We start from the raw sequence: 17,924 nt of genomic DNA on the forward strand, positions 1-17,924 counted from the left end.
TGTTCTTCACGTTCAAAGCGTGGTGGCTTTTGGTGCCGTTTTTTAATTAAATTCTAGACAGCCTCTACACTTTGTTGTCGAGGGTGTTATTGTTATTTCTTTTTGCAGGTTGGGATCTTCAACTCTGTTCCTTCCTTGCTTTCTGGAATTGATTTATTAAGATTTTCGATTGATTATTGATTGATTAATTCTTCAATTCTCTTTCCTTTCTGTTCTGAATAAATTTCTTAATTGATATTTTATTCACAGGCGGATCTTAAAGCTCAATTCCTTTTTCCTTCTGTTCTGAATAAATTTCTTGATTGATATTTTATTCACAGGCGGATCTTAAAGCTCAATTCCTTTTCCTTCTGTTCTGAATAAATTTCTTGATTGATATTTTATTCACAGGCGGATCCTAAAGCTCAATTCCTTTTCCTTTCTGTTCTGAATAAAATTCTTGATTAATATTTTATTCACAGACGCTTCGGGGATTGTTTAATTCGGCTTACGCAATTATACCTGATGATTGTTTGGTTATTCAATCCCCCTAAAAAAAAAAAAAAAAATTTTTTTGTTCTTTACAGGTGGGGTCTCCTTCCTGTTAGAAATTTTTTTGACCTGTCCCGGAATTGTTTTCTTCGTTCAATTCCCTCTTCCCTCCTAGTCTTATATATTTTTTTATTTCGACAGGCGGGCTCTACGATTCCCTTTGAGGATTTACTGTGTCGTTCTTCCTCTTGGAATCGTTACTAGAGACGTTCCTCCTTCCTCCTGTTCTGAATTTCTTTACCTTTCCACAGGAGGTTACTTTTTTTTTTTCCTCTTGGAAATTATCGTAAAATTTCTCTTATCTAGGAATTATTTGTCTCTCAATCCCTTTTCTTCCTGCTCTGAAATGCTTGTTTTTGTGTTTCTTCGCAGGTGGAAACTTCTTTCTCTTCTGAACTTGCATTCATTTTTGAATTTTTGTTTCGAATTTTTCCTTCGGGCACAAAAAAAAAAGAGAATATAGTAGGGGAACCTTGTAGGAGTTCTTTTTTCAAAGTCTCCGACCTCCTTTTTATTTTCTTACAGGCAGATACCTAAACTATTCTTAGGTTCTTCTTCCTCCCTACCCCTCCCCTCTTGTTTTGTTCTGTTTGCTCAAACAAACTCCTTTTAGGAGGAGGGAAAGACCACTCCGGTCTCCACTTTTAATCTAAGCGAGATCTTTGTAAAAAAAAAAAAAAAAAGAAAAAGAAAAATTCTTGTTTTTCCTTTTTCAGGGTAGAGAGAGGTATCTTTGAATGGGACTAACACAGCCCCAGAGGACCTGGTGCCCTCCACGGGGACCGTCCCGATTGCAAGTTACAGAAGTCGGCCGCCTCCAGGCGAGCAGGAGGGACGCCGCGGTGAGCGCCCAGCGGCGGTGAGTATGAGGGTGCGTCGATCAGCATTCCGAATTTGCGGTCGGATGCTAAGAGAAGGAAGGCCAAGACTGTGGTGCCACGGTCTCGGACAAAGGAAAAAGTGGTAGCCAAGGCTTCCAAGCCTAAACTAGGTCCTGCCGCCGCAGCACCCATAGGGCTATGCGACCCACCGGCTACCGGGTCACCAGAAGTCCGGAGGGAGAGTGCGGTTCTCTCCCCCCGGCACAGGTCAGGATCTCTGCCGTATAAGTCGTCCTCCGTTGACAGCATCGGGAGAGATCGCCCAGCCCCTGACCGCGAGAGGCGTCACACAGACTGTAACCACAATCTGATCGTGACCACAATCTGACCCCGTCAGATTCGGGTGAAGTTTCGTTGTTGGCGGCCGCCCTGCCAGGGGCGGCAAATCGTAAGAGATCACCCGTGCCTCTTGTGCCTTCTTCTGCTCCGGCCACGCCGGCGGAGCCCGCAAAATAAGAAGAAGAAGAAGAGGTCGAAGGAGAGGTCGGCCAGCCCTGTTGCCATGGGCATTCCTCCTTCAGACCCTCTTATCGGTGGCCAGATGTTACAGTCATACATGTTATGCTGCTATATTCTGCTACCGCGAGAGGCGTCACACATCGGGCTGTGACCACAATCTGACCCCGTCAGATTCGGGTGAAGTTTCATTGTCGGCGGCCGCCCTGCCAGGGGCGGCAAATCGTAAGAAATCACCCGTGCCTCTCATGCCTTCTTCTGCCCCGGCCACGCCGGCGGAGCCCGCAGAAAGAGAAGAAGAAGAAGAGGTCGAAGGAGAGGTTGGCCAGCCCTGCTGCCATGGGCGTTCCTCCTTCAGACCCTTGTGTCGGTGGTCAGATGTTACAGCTATTCATGCTGCTACATTCTGCTACCGCGAGAGGCGTCACACATCAGACTGTGACCACAATCTGACCCCGTCAGATTCGGGTGAAGTTTCGTTGTTGACGGCCGCCCTGCCAGGGGCGGCAAATCGTAAGAAATCACCCGTGCCTCTTGTGCCTTCTTCTGCCCCGGCCACACCGGCGGAGGCCGCGAAGAAGAAGAGGTCGAAGGTGAGGTCGGCCAGCCCTGTTGCCATGGGCGTCCCTCCTTCAGACCCTTGTGTCGGTGGTCAGATGTCACAGCTATTCATGCTGCTACATTCTGCTTTCGAGTAGTGCGGGTTCACCCCACCCTCGACGTCTACTCACCCCGCTGATGCCCCTGAGCATCAAGCGAGACAAGTGGGCAATAACCACCAGACACCCGGGAAATCCTCGAGCGATTCTGTTAAATCGCCAGCCAGTGCACCGACTAACCGGGTGCCCCAAGATCGCGTGTGCTTTCCAGCATTTTCGTCGATCTCAGAGCACGTGTCCCAGCCGACACGCGGGGCCACCCCGGCGCTTACTGGACAACCTCCCGGTTCAGTCCATAGAGCGAGACTCCCTTTACGAGGACAACCCCTATCCCGCGGGCGACTTTTCAGTAAGCGCTCAGGCGCTGCTTGACAAGTATCTACCTCACATCTACCCTCCGAGCGGGGGTATTGATGAAGCAAGGGAGTCCATATTTTCTCGCCCCGCCTCTTCAGGCGCTCCGAGCTCAATCGGCCGAATTGGGGGTCTCGGAGAGTGACGGGGTCGCTCTAGACGAGGCGGCTCCTACGACGAGGAAGCCGCCAGCTCCGTGGGTGTAAACCCACCCCCGCTCTGCTGCTGCCCGGAAGCGCCAGGCTCCGGCGCCGCCGTCTCGAAATTTTCAAGCCTCTCGAGGCTAGCGAGAAGGCAGAGGCAGGGGGGGGGCGATTATTATGCAGGTACTCCCGAATTCGCCCTCTACGTCAAGCTCACATACGGCGACGACTCCTTCAGCGGTAACCCTCTCCATTCTTCCCCCTAAGCGGGCCCGTAGATTGGAGGTATGAATCTCTTACATACCGCATGCCGCACTTCTCTCGTGAGAATGTTTGGCTGCTTTGAGAGGACAACCTATCACGTCCGCGGACCGTCCGCCCAGGCGACGGGACCGTCGCTTTTCTGGCCTGAACCTCACTTTCTATTCGAAAGTAAGGGTGCCCTGTCAGAGTCAGGGCTATAGTACAGACACCCGTTCTCCAGCGATCGCCGCTGAAGAGAGGGCGACTCTGATATGAGCACCATCACCGCTCAGCGGTATGTCTCACTATCTCATAGCTCTCCGAGCTTATGAGTATGTATATCGGATCTGAATGTCACGGCGATTAAAAGTTCTCCTGTGCTTAATAATCGCTATGCCTTCACCACCCGATGCATTATGGTTATGTTAACCTATTTGTCTCGTATTCGGGCGGCTCGTACGAACCCTGCCCGAGCTGCCATCACCGGTCGTCCCCCCGGACACCGCCGGCAGCACCCGCACCGAATACGTGGAAGGAATCAGCTTTTCATATGCTAGATATCCCTCCTGTTGACATTCACAGCTGTTCCCCGAGTCTTTCCCGGTTGGGTAAACATCATCTCGGAGGAAAGTAACCGCCGTACATCTCATGAGATTGTTGGCTATGTACGTGCGTTCAAACTTGTTTAAAGCCCCAGGATTCTCTGTCGGCATTCTATGCCTACTTTCTGGGCACACCCACCGTACCGGGTCGGCGAGTTCACACCAAACTGTACACCGCCAGACCATCGGTCGAGCTCTAACTGTCTATCTTATAGACTGCCCTCTATGTGGGTCAATCTTGCGGGCGTCTCCGCCGCTCCCTCCTTGTGCGGAGTGGTCTACGGTGGATGTCTTTACCGTGCCCGTTAGTCGAATCGGCTTCTTTCTTAGAAATTTTTTCACGGCACACTCGGGTCGCCCCGCATGCTGCTTTCATCCTCCTTCCATGCAAGGCATGTGGCCAGGGTCACCGCACGACCGAGGATGATGTAACAGTGGATGGATGTATGCTTATGCCTTCCTAACCACGATCACTACGACCCGCCTTCTCTCGGGCCGACTGTGGATGAGCCTCTCCATGTAAGTGATTTACTTCACTGGAGTTCTTCTTTTAGAAATTTAGATTCTCATCCCCCGCTGCTTAGGGCGTCATTTTTGCCGCCCCCCCCGCAGCTTTTTGGAGCTCCTTATCTTACCGATATCGGACTGTTCCACGCTGCCGCAACCGGCGCCGGCGGTGCTCGCTCTTACGATCACCTGAGAAACAGGCCTTGTGACTGTTTTCATAAACAACTGGTTCTCACCGCAGACTGATGGAAATTTTGTGATTACTTCCTCAAGTCTCCTTCGCTTGTTTCTTCAAGCGAGGACTTCGACACTCTTAGCCAGTTTCCGTCCCTAACTTGATAGGACAGGGCCGTTGCTACCTCATTCGATTCCGTTGGGAATGTAACGGTTGAGGTATCATATCTGGCGATGTCTGTTCGTTTAGAGCATCTCTTGATGGTCGTTTACACGTAATATCGTGACAGATTTTTTTTCGCCAGCTCCCTCTGGCGTACACTTGCTGCTGCTAGGGATTCCCCCGCCCAGCGGACAGCCATCGCAGCCTAGCCTCACGGGCTCTCTCGGCGATGGTGGCTTGAGCCAAGCCACCTCTTCCACCGCGGGCACTGCACCCTCAGATGGGTGCTTCAATCAGTATGGGAGAAAGGGGATCCTGAGTTCTCTCTCGATCACTCGGTCTAACACACTTTTGTCGTGATGTTTACCGCGCTGTATCCCTGACACGCCCGGTTGAGCTGTTTTGACCAGACTGCTCTATTCTACATAGGCAACATGTCCGCAGCATTCCTTATTAACAGGATGGCACTCAGTCGCTTTCTCGACCCTTGTCTGCCTTACGAGTGGTTTTCTTCCTAAATCCCTACTCTCCGTCGTTCCTGGTCCCCTTCGGACCGCTAGTAACTTTTTACCACAGCTCTCTATCAGAATTCTGCAGATTTCTGCCCTCACGCATTTGAGACAGATATCGAATTCTGGGCGTTTTCTCCCACGCGGAGGCTTCCCCTACAGAAATTTCCAAGCTTGCGGGAAGCGTGCGACTAGCTTGCGCAAGCTTGCGGCATGCTAGTAACTAGCATGCGGTTAGCTTAATAAGCGTGTGATATGCGTGCAGAGTAATAGTTAAGCGATCTTTTAGCGAGCAGGGACTGTTCGCTAGCATGCACTCGCTTATTAAGCGAGTGCCCTGCTAGTCGCATGCTAGTTACTAGCAAGCGGCACGCTTAAATTTCGGTAGGGGTTCTGAGATATCTCGCCTTCTCAGGTTGGTCGATTGATCACTTACTGAGCCTTAAAAGCTTCAGTTTTCCGATCACGATTCTTGTTGAAATTTTCAACAAATTTCGATTCTTACGCTCTAGTCAGCAGGTGATGTTGTTCTCCTGACACTAGGCCGAGGGCCCATGATACTTAGTATTCCTGAGTATACAGGGCATTCCTCTCGAGGACATTTTTGAGGGCCGCCTTTTGGCGCTCAACTAACTCCTTCACTTCTTTCTACTTGAAGGACATTCCGTCCAGCGAGGCGAGATTTGCTGCTTCGGCGCTTAAAGCAGCTGCGGCTTTTTCCCCCTCTCCCTAAATTTCGTTGTTTTTGTTTTTTCTTTTAAATTTTCTTAGGCTTACAATTGAAAACATGGCTCCCTACGGTTTGAGTCCGTGCTGGTCTAGCAAATCAAGTAGATGTATGGAGTTATTGAAGTAAATTATGAAAATACTTACCTGATTTTCTTATTTACGAGATAACTCATACATCTACTTGATACCCTCCCACCGACCCTCCGCCTTGCGTAGCAACATGTTTCAACGTATGGGCTTGCGAAAGGTGAGGAAGATGGACGCTAGTTGCGCGGTGATCATGGGTAGTAAGCCTGAACGGGAGAGGGCGCGCTCGCGCTTTTTAAATCCTTGGGAGTTCTATTCGGGTATGGCAGTCCAGAGGGCTGAACTAGCAAATCAAGTAGATGTATGAGTTATCTCGTAAATAAGAAAATCAGGTAAGTATTTTCATATTTCACAAGAAAGTCTGTAAAACTAGGCTTAATTGCCACTATATCATCGAGGATCTAAATCTGGTATAGTTACATAAACTGAACTCTTGAAATCTACGCTGAAAAATGTTCACACTGAAGATCACCAACACAGATAAGTGCACATGGGACAATGTATTATTATTGCTTTGAATGTCGGCCCGATGCTTGACCTGAGTCCCGTGCTTATATGCTAATTTCGCAGCAATTACACTATTTCTTCCAGAATCCTTTGGCACATATTTTTTATTTATACAAAGAGACACTTTGGGGGTCATTTCATTGGATTCTGTACTAACTCATTTTGAAATCGTTACCACAACTGGCATTTATCTTTAATGGAGAGCTTCCTTTTTGTCTTGCCCACCAGAGGTGAAAGCGAGACTAAGGGATCTAAATTACGTCTGTCCATCTGCCACAAATATTTTGACACATAACTCCGCAACCGTCACTTTTCAACCAAACTTGGAGAGTAGATGCACTTATGGGAACTGCATGTTTTGCTGCAGTCTGAGGTCGCATGGTAAGGTCAAAGATCATTTTCAGGTCAACGTTACAGGTTACGTGCAAGACTCTCTTATGACACATAACTCCGCAACCGTAAGTCACTTTTCAACCAAACTTGGATGGAAGTTGGGCTTGGGGGACCTGCATGCCATGCTGCAGTCAGAGGTCACATGTTAAGGTCACAGGTCATTTTTCATATCAATGTTAAAGTTTATGTGCAAGACTCTTATGACACATAACTTTGCAACTTTAAATCACTTTTCAACCAAACTTGGATGGTAGATGGACTTGGGGACCTGCATGTTAAGCTGCAGTCGGAGGTCACATGGTAAGGTCAAAGGTCATTTTCAGGTCAACGTTGAAGTTAACATGCAAGACTCTCTTTCTCTGCAACCTTAAGTCAATTTTCAACCAAACTTGGATGGTAGATGGGCTTGGGGACCTGCATGCTAGGGTCATTGTCGCCATGATAATTGTATTTATTTGTCAAATTTCTGTGTGAGTTCTATATATATCGCAACGACAGATGACGCGGTGGGTTCGGGAGATACATGTGCTCGGCCGCGCGACCTGCCGAGCATCTCTAGTTTGTTTATACCCTTTTGGGGGATTTCAATGAACGATTAAAAAACACCATATTGCTTAGCTAAATGATCAGTTTGGTATTGCACAGACTTATTAATATACATTCCAATCCCACCACCTTTTTACCAACCCTGTGTTTATGTTCAAATAAATAACCTTAATTAAACATTGATAAAGGAGATAAATCATTTAGCCAACTCTGATATTCCTCTAATATCAAAGTGATGTTTAATTTCATTAAAAATTATGTCTATATTTTCAAAATATTTACTAAGACTTTGGCATTTGAGATGTACAATAGAATATCTTTTACCTAATGATCTGTTGTTTTCATTATTTTTCTGTCTCACCTGCATGTAGCAGAGAGAGACTACATGTATAGGGATCGTTTTTTTTTACGGCGGCATCGGCATCAACACGGTCGAAATTTAAGTTTTTGAAATGACATCATAATTTAGAAAGTTTATGGACCTAGTTCATGAAACTAGGACATAAGATTAATCAAGAATTACTGAACATTCTATATGAGTTTCAGGGCACTTGACTGAGGTCAAAGGTCATTTAGGGTCAATTAACTTAGACCATGTTGGGGGAATCAACATCAAAATCTTAACCTAAATTTAAGTTTATGAAATGTCATCATACCTTAGAAAATATATGAACCTAGGTCATGAAGCGTAGACATAAGGTTGATCAAGTATTACTGAACATCCTGCATTTCAAGTCACAAGACAAAGGTCAAAGGTCATTGAGGGTCGATGAATTTTGGCTAAGTTGGGGGTATTACCATCATAACTTTGACAGTTTATGGATATCATTCATGAAACCTGGACATAAGAGTAATCAAATATCACTGAACATACATGATCAAGGTCAAAGGTCATTTAAGGTCAATGAACTTTAGCCAAGTTGGGGGTATTTGTTGAATTACCATCATAAATTTGAGAATTTATTGTTGTAGGTCATAGAACTTAGATATAAGAGTAATCAAGTATCGCTGTATATCCTGTGTGGATATCAGGTCACATGACCAAGGTCAAAGGTCAATGAACTTTGGCCATGTTGGGGGTATCTGTTGAATTGCCATCATAACTTTGAATGTTGATGGATTTGATTCATAAAACTTGGACATAAGAGTAATCAAATATCACTTAAAATTCTGTGTGAGTTTCAGGTCACATGATCAAAGTCAAAGGTCATGTAAGGTCAATGAACTTTGGCCATGTTGGGGGTATTTGTTGAATTACCATCATAAATCTGTAAGTGTATTGGTCTAGTTCATAGAACCTGGATATAAGAGTAAGCAAGTATCACTGAACATCCTGTGTGAGTTTCAGGTCACATGATCAGGGTTAAGGGTCATGTAAGATCAATGAACTTTGGCCATGTTGCTGGTATTTGTTGAATTACCATCATTACTCTGAAAGTGCATGGACCTAGCTCATAAAACTTGGACATTAGAGTAATCAAGTATCATTGAACTCTCATGCCAGTTTCAGGTCACATGACCAAAGTTTATAAATAGTTTATAAGATGTTGATGTAGGGGTATTCAAGTATCATTGACCAGTCTTAGGTCACATGATCAAGGTCAAATATCATTTATTGTCAATGAAGGTAGTATAGTATCATAATATGAATGATGTTTTTTGTTAATGATTATTTATAATAGTTTTCAAAGTCAGCACTGCTGTTATATTGAATTGTGCGATGCAGGTGATACTGCTAGAGGCGCTCCTTGTTTTACAGTAAAATACTGATCTGACAAAATAATTGGATCAAAAGGCTCATCATTATCCAAGGGTAAATTTGGCGTGCCATTATTAATAATTTCTTGTAGGAACGAATCTGAAAACTTATTTCTACGGTCATTAAGAGACATATGGCAAGTATCATAGAATTGTTCATCATTAATATTATTAAAATGAAAAAATTGTTTAAGCATCATTACATAAAAAGTTATTGTTTGTTTCATCATTTCTGGAGCTAAGCAAATCCTGTTTCAAATTGTAAATACTTGCTTTCCTTTCTTTTCTTTCAGGAAAAAGTGGCACTTATTTCCGCCATCCCAAACTGAGTTAATGTACCCTACCAGAATCCCATATGAAGAATCAAGTGTATTTAGTCTTGTTAATGTGAAGTCTCCAGATCTGAACCAACATCCAAAATTTGGTGAAGCCACACCTTATGAAGTAGTTCTACACCCAGGAGACATTCTGTTTGTTCCTAAATTGTGGTGGCACTTTGTAGAGAGCTTGGATACGTCTATTAGCATTAACTGCTGGATTGATTTGGTAAGTAAAGGCCTGGCCGACAGACACAAAATGTATGCATAAAGGATACAGCAGGCTCCATCTGTTTTCATCCGCTCCAGAAATGGAAAAAATTGGACGGATGCTTGATGGATGCTTGATGCATTTAAAGGAATTAATCCTGTAGGGTACACATCCACCTCACCTGGGTTGAGTGCAGCAAAAAGTGGGTAAATTTCTTGCTGAAGGAAAATACACCATGGCTTGATTTAAAGACTTGAATTGTAACCACTAGACCACAAAAAATGAAAAAACAAAACAAACAGAAATATGAAAAAGAATATTGGGAAAAGAAAAAGTGGAGAGCAGGAAGGAGGGGAGTAAGGAAAGAAAAAAGAAGGAAAGTAAAAAGAAGGAAAGAAGAAGAAAGAGAAAAGGAAAGAAGTTAGGAAGGAAGGATTTTATTACAAATGGACTGAGTACAAACAGTAGTCCAGCCATTTTAACTTTTCACTTTGGAACAAATTGCAACAGAATTTATTCCAATGCAGAACATTTCTTTGAGGTCCATAGAAGACCATAAGAAGGCCTGACAGTCCCCAAAAATCTGAATAGGGGAAAGTGTTCTAATTTGCATAAACACAATGGTTAGTTTTGGTCATATTCGTTCAATTTGCTTATGTAGCAGACGACACTAGTGTATACTATGTACTCAGACCCAATTGCAAATCAAATCAATTCTGGACTGGATACTTACTATAAATATCGGCTTTCTCAAACTATAGCTATTATAGATATCAGGAAGGAACCATTTATACTAAAAGAACATTGTTACTATTAACATTAAATGCATAACTTTGATTCTGTTTTGACTGTATTTATTGTTTAAAATGAAAGGGTCTAGAGGCACGGAAGCTATTATTTGTATGGACTTAGATCTTATCGTCAAGTGATTCCTTTCAGATTAGAGATAAAGTTCCTTGCAAGGATGCGGACAACGAGGTCATTCATATGCACTCCATCAGAACCGATGTGCAAGCTCAGATCAACATTCCTGTTTTCAATGAACTTCCAGTCATGCTTCTTTGAAGTTATTTTTAAGAAGTCATTGACCTTATTGGCGGTAGTTTTAAAAACATTTTGACGTCTCTGGCTAGTACTGCTAATCGTTATTCGAGTAACCGTTTGACAACATTCGAGTACATGTATAGCTGCACTTTTGATTCAAGTTGCGATTTCTGATGCATCATTCTGAGCTTTGGTGTCAGTGTTGAATATACCTTCTCTCATATTACTAGACTCACCGCTTTGTCGTTGACACCATTAGCACGAGCTCCTCAGAGCTGGAAGTATGGAGTCACTAATCAAGAGGCTATCGGTATGTGTCCTTTTGTAGTCATGGAAACGAGAAGATTGGGATTTGCGATAGTCAAGTAGTTGCTCCTCTTTTGAGAAGATACCTGATCGGTTATGAGTTCAATAGATTCCTGTGTCGTATTTCATTCAGGCACATTATGTTTTGAAGAAACCTCTGCATCAATGTTGTCATTGGATGAACTTCTTTGTTCAGATTCGGAGAAGGTAGATAATGAGGGGAGTCATGACCATTGACCTTTTTCATCTCGCTGTAGAATGAAGGTACGAAATGGCGTCAAATTTCAATATTTCAGTTTTGGTATACCTTAGTCAAATGGTACAGGATAGTAGGTTCCTCTATTTCATCAGATATGCTAAACAAAATAGGATCATATGATATTTGGAGACAAAAGTTTATACTTGCAACAGTTTGTAGGCGAATGATGATCTTCCAGGTACTCCTTTATATAGTCCCTGGTGCAATTTATACTCAACATTATGTGCTCAAACTAACGAAAAAAAGTCACAATACTGAACAAACACACTACAAGTTCAACAAATAATTATTACCATTATACTATCCTCACATGGATCATAATGATGCACTCCAGTGATAGCAAAAAATATGAAACTTAAAGGTTACTTTAACCCTATCTATTCCAGGGTGCTTTGGGAGTTCATATGGCGGGGGGGCCTCCCAGGCCCCCCTTGAGATCTCGGCCGCCTACCACGTGATCGCGCCAAAAATTGGCACGCGGGTTGTCTCGGACATAATCTACAAAATTGTATAATAATTTATTTCATGTGAATTGCTATTTAGTGATTATGCTAATTTATGCGTAATTAGTATGCAAAATCATACTTTTTACTCTAACTTCCTGAATAAAGCTCCAAATGTTCAAATTTTTGGTATAGAAACTATCTGTGGTGTACATGAACAAATTGCTATATGAAATCATTTTCTTTTGTATTCTATTGTTTTTTTACAAAATCTTATGTATTTCTTTGTTTTTTTAGACCTTTTTTTTTGTTTTTTTCAATGAAATTTGTTGGGGAGTCTTCTGAGATCATAAAAGTATAACATAAATACATTTACATGTAGACCAGCAAAACTAAAAATAATCTTACATTTTTAAAAATTTTTAGTTGAAAACATAATTTGCATTTACTTTGTTATGTTGCGTAATTTTAGAACCGCATACCCGGGCAATGCAAAATTGGTCTCAAAAGTTGCGCAAGACTTAAAAGTAAAAAAGTCAGCGAGCAGCTTGATCAAAAAATTTCGCGTTAGGAAAATATTGTGCGAATCATTGAGGGGAGCCTCTGAGGCCCCCCCCCTGGCCTAGATAGGGTTAAGGGGTAGAAGTATCATGGCTAGTCACGTGACGTTGTACACCAAAATATGACATTTTCTGCTTACTTGATCTCAGAGTTCAAGAGGGCTATGTAGCCATTGGACCTGTAACATACTATTATACTCTTAAAGTCACCCCTTTTTGGTATTCTGTCAATTTATGGGAAAATCTGTCAATTTGGAGCCCCTGAAGAGGGAAGGTGTTGATGTGCTAATGTAGCTGATAGAAAAGAGCCTTCATCTCCAAATGATTTTAATAAATAAAAATGGCTTTACTCTATAGCAGAAATGCTTTTTGCTTCAATGATGGCCCAAAATTGAATAATTTTTTAATAATTGGCAAAATCAGCAAAAACGTGGGGTGACTGCAGCAGCCCTTGAATTAGTAGCGTCGATGTGCCAGCTGTTTTTGATGTAGCTGATAGACAAAAAATTAAAGGGACTTTACTGAATAGCAGCAATGTGTTTATGCATGAATGGGGGGTCAAAAACTGCAATTTTTAATAAAGAAGGAAAATAGGCAAATTGGTGGGAGACGCTTGAGAGGGTAGGCTTTGCTGTGCCAGCACTTCTCTATAATATGTAGCTGGTAGAGAAATCTACATGTTTATCACCAAGTGGTTACAAAACAAAAGTGGTTTGCCATAGAGCAGAAACAGGTTTTGCCCCAAAGCTGGCAGATTTTCCCATAAATTGGCAAAATACAAAAAAGAGGTAGGTGATTTCAGCAGCTAGGGAGGGGGGGGGGGTAGACTTAGCTGTGCTTCTTTAGATGTAGCTGATAAACGACAATCTAATTTTTTATCTCCAAGTGGTTACAAAACAATAAAAGTGGTCTACTGCAAAGAGGGAAATGCCTTTTGCCTCAATGGGACTCCCAAATGGCATATTTTCCAAGAAATGGTATACGCAAAAGAGGTGGGGTGATTTCGGCAGCCCCTGAGGGATGTAGGCTTCAATATGTCAACACATCTCTATATGAAGCAGGAAGAGGAAAGGCTACTCTTTTGTTTCCAAGTGTTTTTTAAAACAATTAAAGTATCCCACTATATAGCAAAAACACATCTTTGCCTCAATGAGGGCTCCGAATTTATAGATTTTTTTCATAAATTTGCAAAGTAAGAAAAAAGAGGTGGGTGACTTTGGCAAACTCTGAGGGGGTAGGCTGTGCTTCTATATTCTTCTTTATATTTAGCTATTTTTTTAATCCCCAAGTGCTTACAAATTACTGCAAAGGGGAAATGCCTTTTGCCTTAATGGGGGCTCCAAAAAGCATGATATCTTAATATATATTTTATTGGTAAGGGTACCTTCAACAGGCTATTGCAGGACTTCTTTAAGTCGCCCTAACATAATTGCATGCAGCACGCAGAGCAATGCTTTCTCTAACTTAACATAAAACTTGCTGTTATATGTAGAAAACACCCTTTGCCCACATAACCATATAAGTAATCTACACCTTTCTAATGCTACGCACTTTACAAGTACTTCTGAGTGTTAGTCACACCAATAAAGGCGAGGCTAGACCGATTTCATCTATTGTACTCTTTAAAGACATACCAGTGATTGTGTTGTAGTCGATATCAATAGTGTGACTAAGACACAGAGGTTGGTTTTTGTCTCACCTGCGAAGCAGAGTGAGTCTATAGGCGACGGCGTCAACATCAAATCTTAACCTGAGGTTAAGTTTTTGAAATGACGTCATAACTTAGAAAGTATATGGACCTAGTTCATGAAACTTGGCCATAAGGTTAATCAAGTATTACTGAATATCCTATTAGAGTTTCATGTCACATGACTAAGGTCAAAGGTCATTTAGGGTCAATGAACTTAGACCATGTTGGGGAATCAACTTCAAAATCTTCATGACGAAAAACTTCCATTTGAGGTCACTATATCCTGGTTTCCCTTCTCATCAATTCTCTTCTCCAAATACGACATACCCTAACATGCCCCAAGCAAGCAATTTAAGTTTCAAAACACCTGTTTCTTGACGTCGGTCCGAAGATAACGCAAGAGCCTGGCATATACAGTCACAGTAGGGGGCCACACACGACGGGATGCATGCGAAGTGCTGAGCTCGGTTTCTACAAAACATGCCGTCATTTTTATTCGCTTACTTTTCTTATTTCGGGGTTGATTTTCTTCGTTCGAAATTGAAAATGGACTAGTATTGGATGTCTGAATGTAATATGCCTTTGAAAACGTGATTAATATCGAATACAATAATTTCATTCCGAAGATCCTTCTACAGGCAGACAAGTCTTACGTAATAGCACAGCTGTTGTTTATCATTTCGTCCTTGGCTCAAGGCTCGTTTGGCTGGCCCGTGGTGGTGAAATTGAGACAAGGGGATTACCTGGCCAAGATGGGTTTATCTGGGTTGGAAATGTTGTTTGAGAGTTTCCAAACGAAAAACGGGGTATCCGACCGCAGTTTGCAGTCAGAAGTGAGGTCGACAATCAAACAGGAAATTTTGGTAATGTTAAACCTGAGGTTAAGTTTTTGAAATGTCATCATAAAATAACTTAGAAAATATAAGGACACAAGGTCAATCATGTATCATCAAACATCCTGCATGAGTTTCATGTCACATGATCAAGGTCAAAAGTCATTTAGGGTCAATGAACTTGGCCAAATGGGGGTATTTGTTGAATTACCATCATAACTTTGAAAGTATGTTGGTCTAGTTCATAAAACTTGGATATAAGAGTAATCAAGTATCACTGAACATCCTGTGCGCATTTTAGGTCACATGACCAAGGTCAAAGGTCAATGAACTTTTGCCATAATGGGGGTATTTGTTGAATTACCATCCTATCTCTTTAAGTGTATTGGTCTAGTTCATAAAACGTGGAAATAAGAGTAACCAAGTATCACATCTTGTGCGAGTTATAGTAGTTTTCAAAGTCAGCAATGCTGCTATGTTGAATCGCGTGATGCAGGTGAGACGGCCAGAGGCATTCCACTTGTAATGTTTTTGCTTCCATTTTGTTGAGCCTCATGAGATTCACCAGTTTTGTACACAGAATTTTGAAATTTTGATTAAAAAATTTATGCTAATTTATACTAATTTGTGCATATTTTTCTAAATTCACATAAAATGCTGAGACTTCTTTATTTGTTGATTGATTTTGATTTTTTGTTGTAGCTGCCACCTGGTAAAGAAAGCTTCATGAGGTTCATCAAACTTCTCAACAGAATTTTGAAATGTTGATTAGAAAAAAATGTTATGCCTATTTATGCAAAATTTATGCATAATTTCAAAAATTCACAGAAAATGCTTCTTGTTGACTGATGTTTTTTCTTCCATCTTGTAGAGCTTCATGAGGTTCACCAAATTTCTCTGAATTTTGGTAGAATTTTGAGTAGAAAGTTATTTGCGCTAATTTATGTGAAATTTATTCATAAATCACAGAAAATTCCCCTTCTTTATTTGATGACCGATTATGAATTGTTTTCTTTCATCTGGTATGAGGCTACATGAGGTTCAACTTCTACACAGAATACTGACTAGAAAATAATTTAAGCTAATTCATATGCTTTATATGATAGCTCTCGGTGGGGATACAAAACTTCTACATAGAATTTCGAAACTCATTAAATGTGCTCATTTATGCATATTTTTCAAAACTCACTAAAAAATACTTATTTGTTGACCGATTTTGATTTTTTTAGTTCCATCTGAGAGCTACATGGACATAGGTTCACTACGGTTCTACACAGAATTCAGAAGTTTTGACTAGAAAATTATTTATGCTAATTTGTACAAAATTTAGATAGATAGATAGATAGAATGGTTTATTTGATAAAACTCATACATCATGGCGGCCAAGCCGAATTGTGATGCATTTACATATAAATTAAAAAATAAATCAATACATCAAAAATTGAATACATATCATTGAAATGAATAATAATGAACGCAAGTATTGTTGAATATAAATACCTAATAGTATGATTAAAATGCAAATTCATTAAAATACAAATTCATTAATCGCAAATGTAACTGTAATCGTTGATGCATCAATAATTGGAATTGGATAATTGTGAACTAGAACAAATTGATTGAAACTGATTTAAACAGGAGGTTAATTGATAAATATAATATAAACATTGATTTTGAAAAGTAGTTAATTGATGTATAGAACAAAATGTGAAACCAGGAATGATTTGAATGAGAAGTTGAGAAACTATTGCAAATTTGTCAATAACTGCGATTAGCTACTAAATAATGCATCGATCAGTTTGTGAATTGAGCTGTTTAAGATTGAGATAATTATTAAGTAGATATAGTACAAGAATGAGATTGCAATTAATATAATCTTAATTGTTAAGGCATTCGATTCATTGAAGTTACTTTATCATAATGGAAATTCATTTTTAATTTCAAAACTTATATTAGAGCCAAATTACAAAATGCAAATTAATTGAATGTTTATGTACAATATATATACAGATAATTAATACATTGAGTAGATATATAATACAATATAAATGAGATTGCATTTTTTTTTTAATTTCAATTGTTAAGACATTCGATTTATTTATTGATGTTATTTGATCATAATTTAAATTCATTTTTAATTCCATAACTTGACCAAATCACAGAATGCAAATCAAATGAATGTCATATGTATATTATTTTACAGGTACTTAAATATACAATATATACATCAAATATACAATATATACATCAAAATAGGCAATGTCTTATTGGTGATCACGATTCATTAATCAGCTTGATCAAGTAGGGTACCGGGCTATCCCGAAGTCTATTTGTCCTAAATCTTATCTCTGGTACCTCCACCCTCCTTCGGAGCCTCATAGCTGATCCTCTTTCGGGGGCAGTTGGAAAGAGGTGACTGAATCGGGATTTATAGTCCAGTTTAGTTGCAAAGTCTTTGCACAGTTTATAACGTCGATCAGCCAGGGTAGCCATACCATAGTTAAGAAGAGCACTCTCATAGGTAGAATAATGAGAGCCCATTATGATCTTCAAGGCTCTTTTCTGGATGCTCTCAATCCTTCTAACCTGATACTTTGTAAGACCAGCGTTCCACACTGGTACCGCATAGGCGCATACTCCAGTGTCGGTCTTACAAAGCTATTGAAGACTGTCAGAAGATCTCTCGCTGGTACGCCATGGTGTTTCAAAACCCTCAGCATGTAGAGCTTACCATTTGCTCTTCTCAGCATCTCACCAACCTGTTTATCCCACTTTAGATCAGCTTGGATGTGAATGCCGAGTAATTTAACACATTCTTGCTGAGTGATCGATTCATCCGCTATTTGTACCAGTGGAGCTTGAGGTGGTCGTTTCATGAAGTATACTTCCATCTCTAAGCATTTCGAGGGATTCAGCTTCATGTACTTAGAAGCTGAAAAGGCCTGGAGAGAATCTACGACTCCCTGAAGCTGCGATTCATTTATTCATAAATCGCAAAAATTACTTCTTTGCTGTCATT

General features: G+C 41.1%; 1 protein-coding gene across 2 annotated transcripts in view; it reads left to right on the forward strand.

Moving 5' to 3' along the window:
- LOC121410176 (HSPB1-associated protein 1-like) overlaps positions 1-17,924 on the forward strand; it is a 71,107-nt gene that overhangs the window by 21,329 nt on the left and 31,854 nt on the right. For both annotated transcript variants that reach the window (XM_041602082.1, XM_041602083.1), the window contains exon 5: positions 9,536-9,788. In XM_041602082.1, coding sequence (XP_041458016.1) covers positions 9,536-9,788 — 253 coding nt within the window. The remainder of the gene's footprint in view (positions 1-9,535; positions 9,789-17,924) is intronic.

This window comes from Lytechinus variegatus, chromosome 3 (genome assembly GCF_018143015.1).
Source record: "Lytechinus variegatus isolate NC3 chromosome 3, Lvar_3.0, whole genome shotgun sequence".
In the NCBI taxonomy this organism is placed as follows: Eukaryota; Metazoa; Echinodermata; class Echinoidea; order Temnopleuroida; family Toxopneustidae; genus Lytechinus; species Lytechinus variegatus.